Raw genomic sequence first — 13,509 nt, 5'->3', positions numbered from 1 at the left:
TCAAACTACCACTGGCATTTTTCACAGAACTAGAACAAAAATTTTCACAATTTGTATGGAAACACAAAAGACCCCGAATAGCCAAAGCAATCTTGAGAACGAAAAACGGAGCTGGAGGAATCAGGCTCCCGGACTTCAGACTATACTACAAAGCTACAGTAATCAAGACAGTATGGTACTGGACAAAAACAGAAATATAGATCAATGGAACAGGATAGAAAGCCCAGAGATAAACCCACGCACATATGGTCACCTTATCTTTGATAAAGGAGGCAGGAGTGTACAGTGGAGAAAGGACAGCCTCTTCAATAAGTGGTGCTGGGAAAACTGGACAGGTACATGTAAAAGTATGATATTAGATCATTCCCTAACACCATACACAAAAGTAAGGTCAAAATGGATTAAAGACCTAAATGTAAGGCCAGAAACTATCAAACTCTTAGAGGAAAGCATAGGCAGAACACTCTATGACATAAATCACAGCAAGATCCTTTTTGACCCACCTCCTAGTGAAATGGAAATAAAAACAAAAATAAACAAATGGGACCTAATGAAACTTAAAAGCTTTTGCACAGCAAAGGAGACCAAACAAGACCAAAAGATAAACCTCAGAATGGGAGAAAATATTTGCAAATGAAGCAACTGACAAAGGATTAATCTCCAAAATTTACAAGCAGCTCATGCAGCTCAATAACAAAAAAACAAACAACGGAATCCAAAAATGGGCAGAAGACCTAAATAGACATTTCTCCAAAGAAGATATACAGACTACCAACAAACACATGAAAGAATGCTCAACATCATTAATCATTAGAGAAATACAAATCAAAACTACAATGAGATATCATCTCACACCAGTCAGAATGGCCATCATCAAAAAATCTAGAAACAATAAATGCTGGAGAGGGTGTGTAGAAAAGGGTACACTCTTGCATTGCTGGTAGGAATGTGAATTGGTATAGCCACTATGGAGAACAATATGGGGGTTCCTTAAAAAACTACAAATAGAACTACCATATGACCCAGCAATCCCACTACTGGGCATATACCCTGAGAAAACCATAATTCAAAAGGAGTCATGTACCAAAATGTTCACTGCAGCTCTATTTACAATAGCCCAGAGATGCAAACAACCTAAGTGTCCATATCAGATGAATGGATAAAGAAGATGTGGCACATATATACAATGGAATATTACTCAGCCATAAAAGAAACGAAATTGAGCTATTTGTAATGAGGTGGATGGACCTAGAGTCTGTCATATAGAGTGAAGTAAGTCAGAATGAGAAAGACAAATACCATATGCTAACACATATATATATATATAATTTAAGGAAAAAAATGTCATGAAGAACCTAGGGGTATGACAGGAATAAAGACATAGATCGACTAGAGAATGAACTTGAGGATATGGGGAGGCGGAAGGGTAAGCTGTGACAAAGCGAGAGAGTGGCATGGACATATATACACTATCAAACGTAAAATAGATAGCTAGTGGGAAGCAGCCGTATATCACAGGGAGATCAGCTCGGGTGCTTTATGACCACCTAGAGGGGTGGGATAGGGAGGGTGGGAGGGAGGGAGACGCAAGAGGGAAGAGATATGAGAACATATGTATACGTATAACTGATTCACTTTGTTATAAAGCAGGAACTAACACACGATTGTAAAGCAATTATACTCCAATAAAGAGGTAAAAAAAAAAAAAGATGTAAACTTTTCTTATCTTTCTGAAACTTTCTATCTATTTGACAGAGAGGACATAAAAAAAGAAGTAAACAATAATAAAAGATAAAGAAGATTTCCTATCTATTGTATTTTATTGAATCCTAGGCTGAAATTACCAATATTATTGGATAAATGAAAGTGGCTATGCTGTACTGAGGAAATGTAAATGATTAGATCCGTACACCTAGCCTTGTATGTCATCATGGAAATAAACTCCAGGATGAGGAAACAGAATTTACTAGATGTATAAGACAAAACAAATAAGTGTTGATTTTAAAATATAAACAACTTTTGTGGTCAAGAAATAGACTCTTTCACTCAATAATTATTTATTGAATACTCATTATATATCAAATATTGTACTTGACTATGAAACTACAAAGATAAAATAAAATTACTCCAGTTCCCTTCTTAAACTGGGAACAAGGATGTAGAGAGGCAAATGAATAAATGCATGCATGAATGAATGCAGATGAAGCTCAAAAAAAAATGGAAGTTTCCAAAGCAGAAACAAAAGCAGTTAAAGCAAAAGAACATAAGCATGTATGAGCACGTACATTAATAATGGTACACATTTGACTGCCTAATGGATATGGGAACTTGTTAAAGATTATTTATGATAAATCAAAATTGAAGGTCAATACATACTAAATCTCAAATTTGCATTTAATTTGTATTTGTGATGTAAATAAGAGATCACACATTCCAGCATCACCCAGATCATTCATTTAATGCAGCAGGTAGTAAATACTCCCTTTTTAGCCAAACAGAAGACATTAGAGAACAGTAATCATAAAATAGTGTCAGGGGCTTTCTCAAAGAAAAATCCAAATATTTGAGGGGTATTGTTGCATTTAGAAGAAATTATAAAATTTAGGCAAAATCTATTCTAGAGAAAACCTGTTCTCTTCTCCATCAAGTCCACACTGAAATTATTTGTTATAATTTTTTACAACAATTTCTAAATGGAAATTGACCTGGAAGAATAGCTGTCTAAAGATACTGCACAATTTTCATATGTTTATTATAGAAATGCCTTATTCCTTGTGTGAAATATGCTTGAGACAATTCCCAAAAAGAGTATGAGAATGAAAGTTTACATAACTCAAATGAACTAAACTATCAACAATGGGATAAGATTAATTCTATATATTTGGTGTTTTACAGATGTGACATATGTCCAGCATCTCTCTCTCATGTTCTCTTTTTAAAAATATTACAGCCAGGGAGGTAAAGACTTGTAAGAAAAGACTGAAGTCTCATTTTAACTTTATTCTTGATGTTCTTACAGGTAAAACCATCTTTTTACAAAACCTTTCAATATTTAATAAATGGCCAGGACTGAGGCTCTAGAGGAAGTTCCCTCATACCAAATTCTTTGACAGTCCAGCCTCACTGTTTTTCCACTTGGAAAAACTATTTACCCAGTAGCTACAAAAGGGTAACTATAAATATATGTACCAACCAAAGGATTCAGAACTAAAAAGCACTAAATTAATGATAAACAGGCATTGAAACAAAGGAAGGAACCATGCGCCACGATGGTCTTTCTATTCCACTTTAGCTCATAGACTCTGTGTGTGTGTGCACGCACGTGCACACGCATGTGCACACTTGCATAGTGACTTGTAAAGATACTGTGTCTTCTTTGCCTAGTAAAGGAGTTTGGAAGTGAGAGAAAGAGCAGCACAATACGAAGGAAGAGAGAGATGAGTGTACATTAATCTAGGAGGGGACTAGTCATTAACAGTTTTCCCATATATTAATCATATTGCTGATGAAAACATGATCACCATAGAAATTCTTTTCGTGAAAGTGGTATCAGAAAGAATATGAGTTGAACTTAAGCTCAGGAATTTTCTGAAATAGAGATTATATATGGAATGTTATTCTTGGTATCTCCTTCTCCTTTACTATTGAAAGTCAATTCAAGAGTATTTTCTGCCCTTTTGAGTTGAGAGAAACTGCACCATATGCTCTGCTTACCCAGGCAGTGTAAAGCAAAGTGCTGAGCAATTATATGGTGGATTTGATCAGTTTTGACAGCCAGTCCTGAAACTCAAGACGGAATCCCCTGCTCTTTCTTCTGCAGCAGGTTCTCGGACTGAATTATATGACTAATTGAATCAAATTTCTACTTTACCTTGGCAATATCCTCACAAATCCTACAAGTGCAAAATGGCCTTCCTGATCAGTGTTTACAATTCTATGTGTCATGGTTATTTTACAACTTCCATATCAGCATACATGAAATAATGATGGATAAAAATATTTCAATGCCCTTTGAAATACTACAGATTGTCTTACACACTGAAATCATCCCAGAATGATACCTGTCCTCAATTCCTGCATCTTGTTTTCACCAAGTAAAATATTTGATCAGGGAGTCCTAGTACAACTTATAATCAGTTAAATATAAATTAGTTCAGGAAGTTCTTCTCATTCTTTCCTTGAAACATGTCCAAGAATCATGTGGGTTACCTGGATCATTTCCTTAGCATATTATCGTAATCATACAAGAAACACATGGCATTCACACTGACAGTATATCCTTTACAGTAATATATTAGTGAAATTGAGATGCCCTCAAGATAAAGGTCATTAACCTTAGCCACTGATTCTATAATCCAAACCCAAATAACTCTCTAGAGAGTCTCTAAGGGGATGGGTCACTCACTTTGGATACTCATAAGGCTAAAGCAATCTCCCCAAAACTTCTTAATGTGCGATGATCAGTTTAACTTAGAGATACATGCACATACAACAGAGGGATGGGATCTCACTTCTGAGATGAAAGCAAATTAACACCGGAGCAATTTATCTTTCACAGCATATTATGGGTCAGCGTCAGCACGCCACAGATGTACACCTCATGAGGAACATAAAAAGACATCTGTGAGATGGGGGAAAATGTACCAATAGTATATATTCAGTCTAAGTTAGTAATGAAATTTCAACCACACCCCAAATGAATGTTTCAAATATACAAAGAAAAAGAGGAAAAATATCTCCAGATTAGTAATAGGCAAAAAGTTCTAGTTCATATATACTAGTGGACAACTAATTTGAGAGAGGAAAGGACACAAGAATGAGATAGAGAAAAAGGGAGAGGGGGAAAGAGAGAGAGAAAGAGAGAAAGAGAGGGATTTATCATTCCTCTCGATTTTGAAGCAAAATTAAATTAAAATATGTTCATGTTGAATTTTATAAGATACTGTTCCAAAGATTTTCTTAGTCATTTTCTGTTTTTACTATAGTTTCTGTTATGTCCACTGTCAGGAAAGACATGACTCATGCCATGACCACCATGAGGACCATGTGTTTTATCACTTCATGGCTCATAGGTGACTAGCCATATTTGGATCATGCCTCGAGTCTTATAACCCAGGTCACACAGGTAAAATCAAAATCAGACAATATCTCTTTTAATAAATCACTCAGGGAGTTCACCAAAAAGCTAGATTTATTCCTTTAAGAACCTAGTATTATGTAGATAATCTCTGTAATTGCCACTGTTTCCAGTATTTACAATTGAGAGAAATGAAGAGAAATGAAGACAGAGAGAGAGAGAGAGAGAGAGAGAGAGAAATGAAGAAAGAAAGAGAAACAAAAGAAAGACACAAGGAATTCATGTCAGAGAAAATACTTTAGAAATATTCTGTTTTATAGGTTGTCAAATATTTGCAGAAGACAAATATATCTCCTTGGAAAACACTTGGAAAATGATTTCTTTCTTATGATCACATAGTATGTGGTATGCTCTGCCCCGTCACCACATAAAATAATTCACTTTGTTGTTTGTCTGTTTGCATGCTAGATTTTTAAAACTAAACAGGGAATATGTTTTTTAATTCTTTAATCTATCCTTTGGTCCAAGCACAGTGCCTGGCACATGAAAAGTTCTCAATAAGTATTTTTGGAATAAATGAAAGAATGGATAATAAATTATTTCAATTTCTTAGGCAGAAAGAAAGTTCTAGTTAATGTTATTGTTGTTACCAATTTTTGACAGGCTAATGCTTTTTCTGTGATATTTCCAACATGATTTCTAATTTATTAACACGTCCTGTGGCTGATCAAATTTTGCAGAGCTACCCATGCAAACAACAGGGTCAGGCTGCCCATGGATATGCTGGGAACCATGGTCATGATCTCCTTCCTCTTTTACTTTGCATTCCAGAGGGTCAATCAGTTGGAATACATCACCATTTAACAGGGGATGATTTCCAGCCTTCAGGAAACAAATCTAGTGTAAAAATAGAAGGAAAATTATGCCTTTCTTATTCTTTTTTTTTTTTTCCTTTGGGGATGGGTTTGGGGGTTTGGAAATTTAGAAGTTGTAGGGGATTAAAAGAGTAGTAAGTAAAGGATCAAATGAAAGTAAAGCATCTAATGAAATAGGAAGCGAAGACCAAAAGAAGAAAGTATCAAAGTATAAGGAGGAATTAAGGTTGAGAAACCAGAGAAAAGAAAAAGTAAAAGTAAAGAGATCAGCAAATTATTTTATATAGTTCCACATACTTTTTTTTTATCTGATGAATAATTTATTTTTCTATGATATTCACTCTAAAATACTTCAAATATTATATATCACTTTAAAATGAGATTCTGCAGATTCACAAAATTACTAACCTTCTCTGGTACAATTGATTTCATCACTGAAGTCTCCACAGTCATTGTCACCATCACAGGCCCAATGGCCTGGGATACATCTGCCACTGGAACATCTGAACTGATTATCAAAGCAGGACTGAACACAGCCAACCTCATCACTCCCGTCCCCACAGTCATCATCTGGAAAGAAGCAACAACAGCCAGGTGGTGAGAACTGGTCCATGGAGAAACTTTTCCTTATGAAATACTTAACATTTCTTTTTGGTATTGAGAGCTTTCTTTTGTTATTAAAAAAAGGAATGATAAATCAATGATCAACATTTCCCATGAGTAGTGGGAGAATTATTTTCATTTTTATATTGTTTATTTCTGATTGAATACCAACTGCTAAACTAAGGGGGAAAAATCCTTGACTTTGGATTTTGAAGCTTAACTTCCATTTTACTCAGAAATGACTAACCACTGACTAAATAAATCTATGCAACATGAAATAATTATGAAGTGGGAAGACAATGGTGACTGTAGGAATTTTATGAAATGATACAGCTTGTGATACAATTATTGCTGGAAAATTACTATTTAGACCTAGAACCTTTGTACCCCAGAGTTTATAACTGTATTTTTAATTCAGATCCTTTTTCTCCATTCTCCCACAAGAGGGCTCACTGTGTACCCTTCCTCCACTGGCTCTGAAGTGTGTATTTATATCAGGAAATTATTGTACGCTATCATTAGCAATGACTTATACTCTTTATTAACAACTGTTGCAGGAGGGAGGTGAGAGGAATGTGAAGTGAAAACAGATTAAATTGAAATCAATGGCTGAGAAGTTATCGATTTATGTATAATTCATTTACCTGTATTTGGCATAATTTAACATAATGATACAATTGAGTGAAGAAAAAATACCATTTGTACATAAAAAAAAAACAAGGTGACAAAGTTGAGACCATGGATAATTCCAATATAATTTATAAACTACTCCATCCTGAGGTTATAGAGCGTTTTACATAAATGCTTTGGGGAGTCTGAATTGTCCAGGTTGTTTCCTCAGTTGTTGCTTTAACTTCATGTTTGTTGACTTAGGCTATGTCCAGCATAATATCTGAAAACAAGTCTCCATCACAGCCCCAAGGGACGGATATTGAGTTCCATTTCCCTTAATGCTAATCCCCATTGACGTGCCAGCTGCCCTCTCACCACTTGTCTTGGCCATTTTGATTGACTCTGCAACCTCCTCTCACAAACTACCTCAGAAAGAGGCAAAGCTGCACAGCCAGCCAGGCCCCCAATCAAATCAGTGCAGTCTAGTGGACATTTGGTACTTGCCAGAGTCGCAGTGCCATTTACTGCTAATGCATCTTCCACTCTTGCATGCAAACTGAGTTAGTGGCTCACAAGTTGGGAATTCTGTGAAAGATAGAAAAACATCCAATAGGAAAGGTGTTATCGACTGTGTTTCACTTAATTTGCTTCTCATTTGCTAATATGATCAGAACTCTACCCTTCTCTTCCACAGAAGGCACAGAGGAAATGTTAGGTAAACAAATATAGTGGCAGTAACTTCTTGAGGACTTAGGATACACATACTTTTAATATCTTTTATATGAGTACATTTCAGTGACTGAAAGCCAAGGAGAATCACTTGATGAAGGACTGTTTAGATTCATTCTACTGCAAGAAAAATAGATGTCAATTCCCTGCACCAAGGGACTCAACCTCCTCCCAGTGAAGAACAGCTGGATGAAGCTCTATATTCGTGGGCTTCAAAGTAAAGTGTGTGCTTTAAAAGGGAAAGGCCTTTTCTGAACATAGAGAGCCGAAGTAGGAAGGTTGGATCCAAGTTTGCCTGAGTGATGTCAACATAATAAGTTGAAAGTAAGAAAACAAACACAAAGAAAAAACTCATTAAATTTAGTTTAGTTGGTATCAAACAGTTATAGATTTTGAAAGTGTGAATTCTAAGTTAAAAAAAAACAGCAGCTGCATAGCACAGGGAGATCAGCTCCGTGCATTGTGACCACCTAGAGGGGTGGGATAGGTAGGGTGGGAGGGAGGGAGATGCAAGAGGGAAGAGATATGGGAACATATGTATATGTATAACTGATTCACTTTGTTATAAAGCAGAAAGTAACACACCATTGTAAAGCAATTATACTCCAATAAAGATGTTAAAAAAAACCCCACAAAAATTCCCCTGAAAATAAACAACAGCAAAGAATTGGACTTCAAAGTAAAATTTTACTAAATTAAATCAAAAGACCTCCCTTCCTAACCCTTAGATAACTATGACAACAAAAATTAAAAAGCAAAACATAGAATTAGCACAGAAAACAATTCTAAAGGATTACTAGCCAATTCAAAGGACTGGTAAATTCAGCAGACAATTTTGTCATAATAAGATCAGATAATCAAGACTGACTGCAAGAAAAAAAGAAAGAAAAAAGGTAGTAATAATAAGAGAAAATATAATTGCAAACAGTTCATCCAAGGAATTCAGAGCAGCTTACTAATATTTCCCAGGAGAAAGTTTTTCATATGGTGAAAGTAATTCATGTAGAGTTTACATGGTGTGCTCAATATCAGAACTTTTATCTCCCAAGACAATATTCATGGAATCATAAACCCTCACACACACAACCTATTTAATAGACATTAAAAAAAATAGAAAAAGAAGAATGAAAATCCTCCATCATTTCACTGGCATAAAGGCAGAAGAAAAGGACACATGGAGACAGAACTGTGGCCCATATTCTTTATTATTGTTGCTCTTATAGGTGGAGCCAAAGTCATTTTGTGGCAACACTTGCTTTTCTCTCTAAGACAAGTGACGTAGAATCATAGCCTACATTTGATGGCAGGGGGACCAGCAATATTTTCAAGTTGTATTTTGTAGCTTGTCTCAGAGCTACCAAGGGGGCAGAGCAGCTGGACTTGGGCTGCCCAAACTCCTTCAGCCAAACCTGTTCACATCTTACCTACCTACACAATTATTTATCTACCTATAGTTTTAATTTTGGAGTTTTGAGTACTATTTTATTTGAAGAAAAATATATGAATAATAACAATATATTTCTTTGCTCAAAAAAAAGAAAGAAAACCATTGATTATATCCAATTATTTCAGCCCTAAAGAAACTGAGAGCATGAAAGTTAGACTTGCCTAAAGTTATATGTATTTCCTTAATGGAAAATAGGTCTTTAGAATTCAGTTCATCAAGCTCTTCATCTATCACTCCATCTATAACAACCTCGTACCGATTTCCTACCTTACTTTCATTTACCATCCATGAATTACCTGTTATTTACTCTACCCATATTTTTACTCTACCCATATGTATTTTCAGCTTAAAGGTTAAATATTTCTCATAAAATGTTTCATTGTGTAAAGGAGAACTTCCTTGTGTCTAGCAGAAATGAGTCCCTAAATACTTTCACTTCTTTAGCATTTGGTTCACAAGTTTTTGTCTGTACCAGTCACTATTTCATAATGTTGGAAATTTCAATCATTTTGAATCTCGATCTTTTCTTTAAATTCTATAATACTATCAACTTTTGATTTATTTTTATAGGGCAGATCATACCAAGATTTACCCAATCATTTTTGTCACACTTCTTTAGGCCTTTTTCCTTGTTTTTCTTTTAAGTTTTTAAACACAGTCCTGACCCAGGTACTCATTCCATAGAGCCTTAAAGGCTAAATCATGGGGCTCCCACATGCATGGGCAGTTTGCTCCCTACACCTTCTCTCCATCATCAGGCCCTCTGGACTGTTGGATAAGGCTGACCTCACACATCATGCCGTCTTCCCTGGGCAAGTGGTTCCCTGCACTGCACCATTTATAAGAAGATTTGAATGGTAATTACCATCGGACCCCATATGGCCTTGCCGTCCTCATGGAACTTGGGCCTATTTGGCAGTCATGCTTCCCAGGTTTTCCCTCAAGTCCTCTTCTGGATCATTTCTTTTTTAAGAGGACTTTACAAAGTAACTCCAGGTAGTGGTTCCACTTGAAAACTATGTTATTGAGTATTTTCTTAGTACTTCAACCAATGAAGTACACTAGTGAAGGTATTTTCAGGAAATAAGAATTTTAAATGACATTGCTATAAGTCCTATAGAATTTTTGCATTTTCCCTTAAAAACCATGGCATTTTAAAATTAAAAGTCTATATCAATACATATTTTTGGCAAATCACTAGTAACTAGACTTAATAGTAAAATGCAAGCAAATTCATTTTGCGTGATCCTGTCAAAGACCTATTTTGTATATTATCCCCCAAATAATATTTCAAATTTAAATCGGAGGTAAAATATTCACCCTTGTTCTTAAAATGGTGAAACAATGAGTTACCTTTGGAGCCTGTAAGAACTCTCCCTATCATGCAGCTGAGCTGGGAAAAGAGAGTCAGCCAGGATGATCAGCAGTGATATTCAGTGAACAGACTGCAAGTGATATAGCTATTGTTTTTCTTTTTTTTTCGTTTTTTTTTTTGCGGTACGCGGGCCTCTCACTGTTGTGGCCTCTCCCGCTGCGGAGCACAGGCTCCGGACGCTCAGGCCCAGTGGCCACGGCCCACGGGCCCAGCCGCTCTGCGGCATGTGGGATCCTCCCGGACCAGGGCACGAACCCGCCTCCCCCGAATCGGCAGGCGGACTCTCAACCACTGTGCCACCAGGGAAGCCCATATACAGACATTTTTAATATTGGTAACTTATGCAATGATAATATAAATTGCTATTATTTCATAAATAACATGTAGGGAAAGTAGTGGCTTCATACCAGATCAGGTTGACATGGCATCCTTGACTACCTGCTTCTTTACTTCTTAAAAAGCAATTTCTTTGTGTGAATTTACCTTTGAGTATATCCATCTGAGGTACTGGCATAATATCAACAATGGAAATGATTCTAAAACTGAACAAATCTTTACTAAATTTTATGATTACCAAAGCCATTTCTTGAGATATGAATTTTAGAATAAGTGTAACTTTTTGAAGCCAAAACATGTGATGAGAGTCTAAATATGATTCAAAGATAGAAGTGATAAGGAGGCAATCACGGATTGCAGAGATAAAAGACTATATCAAAAGCCATGCACGTAGCAACCCAACAAATACTCAGACATATAAGAGAAAGCACCCAAAAGAGAAATGAAAAATGCACAAGGCATAATTTAATCAATATTCCTAAGTATTTTTTTAACTTGACAAGATAATGAAAACTTATGTTAATCTTTCAAGAATCAACATGAATTTTGTCAAAAAAGTGTTCTCCTCCTTAGATAAATAAGTGCTTAATGTTTAGAAGATGTACAGTAGACATGAATAGAGACTTTATATGAAGTATCAACATAAGTTATGATTAAAATGAGTAAGCAACTAAATGCAATGTGTAAGATATGATGAGATCTAATTTTTAAAAATAGCATTACATCTTTAGGCATCTATAATAGGTTAATTTACATTTTAAAATCTCTTTTCTGTAAACTTTGGAACATAATAGCCAACATCGTAAGTTTTATTAGGAAAAGAAAAGTCCCCCCAGGCATTTGGAAACTTCTGAAATTTGGCAATACAGGCATACCTCAATACAGGAGATATTGCAGGTTTGGTTTCAGACAACCTCAAATAAAACAAATTTTCAATAAAGTGAGTCACATAAATTTTTGGTTTCCCGATGCATATAGAAGTATGTTTACACTATACTTTACTCTATTAAGTGTGAAATAGCATTATGTCTAAAAAATATACATACCTTAATTAATAAATACTTTATTCCTCAAAAATGCTAACCATCAGCTGACAACACACAAGCTTTCAATTTGTAAAAACCACAATATCTATGAAGTGTGATAAAGAGAAACACAATTAAATGAGGTGTACCGTTGGTTGAGAAATTTCCCATGTGACCTTTAAGATTCTATCCACTTAGATTCTAAGTCTAAAAACCAGCCAAAAAAAAAGAATCTGGAAATTAGCTCCATAAAGGTAAAAACTGTCGAAATGAATAAAATAATTGAAAATCCAGTGTATCTTCACTCTCTAAGAAAAGGAGAGCCATACGTCTTCTGCCCACAGTAAATACAACATATATACATGTGTAAAAAATTAATAAATAGGAACCTCAATTAAATACAGTTGGGAGACCAGAAGGGGGAGCTCTCACACCCTGGGATGATAGCTGAGCCCAAGAAGAAGAAGAAAGACTCCTTTTCTTTCCTGGCGATGAAAAGTCATGAACTCTGTTTGTATACGCCTCCCATCTTCCTTTTTCCCCTCTATAAAAGTGCTCTCCTCCCTTTATGGGGTTTTGCATGTGGCTCACCATGGTTGCAGACTCTGAATTGCACTACTCTGCTGATTCCGAAAAAATCCATCTTTAGTGGAGAAATATCTGGCAGTCTGTTTGTTTTAGGTCAACATATGCATATAATGCATATATGTTCTTAAGCAACTACACCTCATTTCTGATTCATTTTTAACATAATACTTAGTTACATCGTTTCTCTTGGAAACCTTGTTGTCTGAGTTTATAGGACCAATAGGTAAATTCTATAGAGAAAAAAAAAATGGGAACTAGAAGAAAGCATAGGGCAAATCACTAAAAAGAATGAAGGTATTAACTTAATGGACACATGCAGCAGAGTAAAGTCACTAATGATTCATTTTTGTTTCCTTATTGGTAAATCACATAGCCTCTCTGGTCACAGACTCCTGGTTTGTAACATGACCTCTTGAGTCCTTTAAGTCCTAAAGATCAAGAAGTCAGAAGCAGCATTATCTGGAAATGCACAACATTAAAAGAATTTAATGTGGAACAAATAGGGCTCATCACCTGAATAACTCCTGGGATTATCACAGCATTCCTATAAAACACAGTAACTGAATTTCAGATACATGAAAGAACTAACAAAGAAATGTTAAAATTACCTTGGGCTTTTCTCTGCTTAATAATGCAGTCAAATGTAAAATACATTTTAGAAAGAGTTCCATCAAAAAAGTTTAATATAGGCCTCCACCCATTTTTCACTAATGTTGGAAAATACCGTGTCCATAACTCCTTAGTCTCCTATAACCAGTATCTGATGGTGATAGAGAAATGAGATCTAATGACAATACATATTTTTCTCCTAACAAATAAAACAAAAAACTTTTTAAAGCAAA

The 13,509-nt window shown here is 35.5% G+C and overlaps 1 protein-coding gene across 1 annotated transcript in view; it reads right to left on the bottom strand.

Moving 5' to 3' along the window:
- LRP1B (LDL receptor related protein 1B) overlaps window positions 1-13,509 on the bottom strand; it is a 1,432,692-nt gene that overhangs the window by 686,405 nt on the left and 732,778 nt on the right. Inside the window, exons 19-20 of the mRNA XM_073806959.1 lie at window positions 7,672-7,752; window positions 6,361-6,522 (exon numbers count right to left, since the gene is read on the bottom strand). Of these exons, the coding sequence (XP_073663060.1) occupies window positions 6,361-6,522; window positions 7,672-7,752 (243 nt within the window). The remainder of the gene's footprint in view (window positions 1-6,360; window positions 6,523-7,671; window positions 7,753-13,509) is intronic.

Source organism: Tursiops truncatus, chromosome 7, assembly GCF_011762595.2.
Source record: "Tursiops truncatus isolate mTurTru1 chromosome 7, mTurTru1.mat.Y, whole genome shotgun sequence".
NCBI lineage: Eukaryota > Metazoa > Chordata > Mammalia > Artiodactyla > Delphinidae > Tursiops > Tursiops truncatus.
Note: the sequence above shows the minus strand (reverse complement) of the source record. Positions and strands in the feature narration are given on the sequence as shown.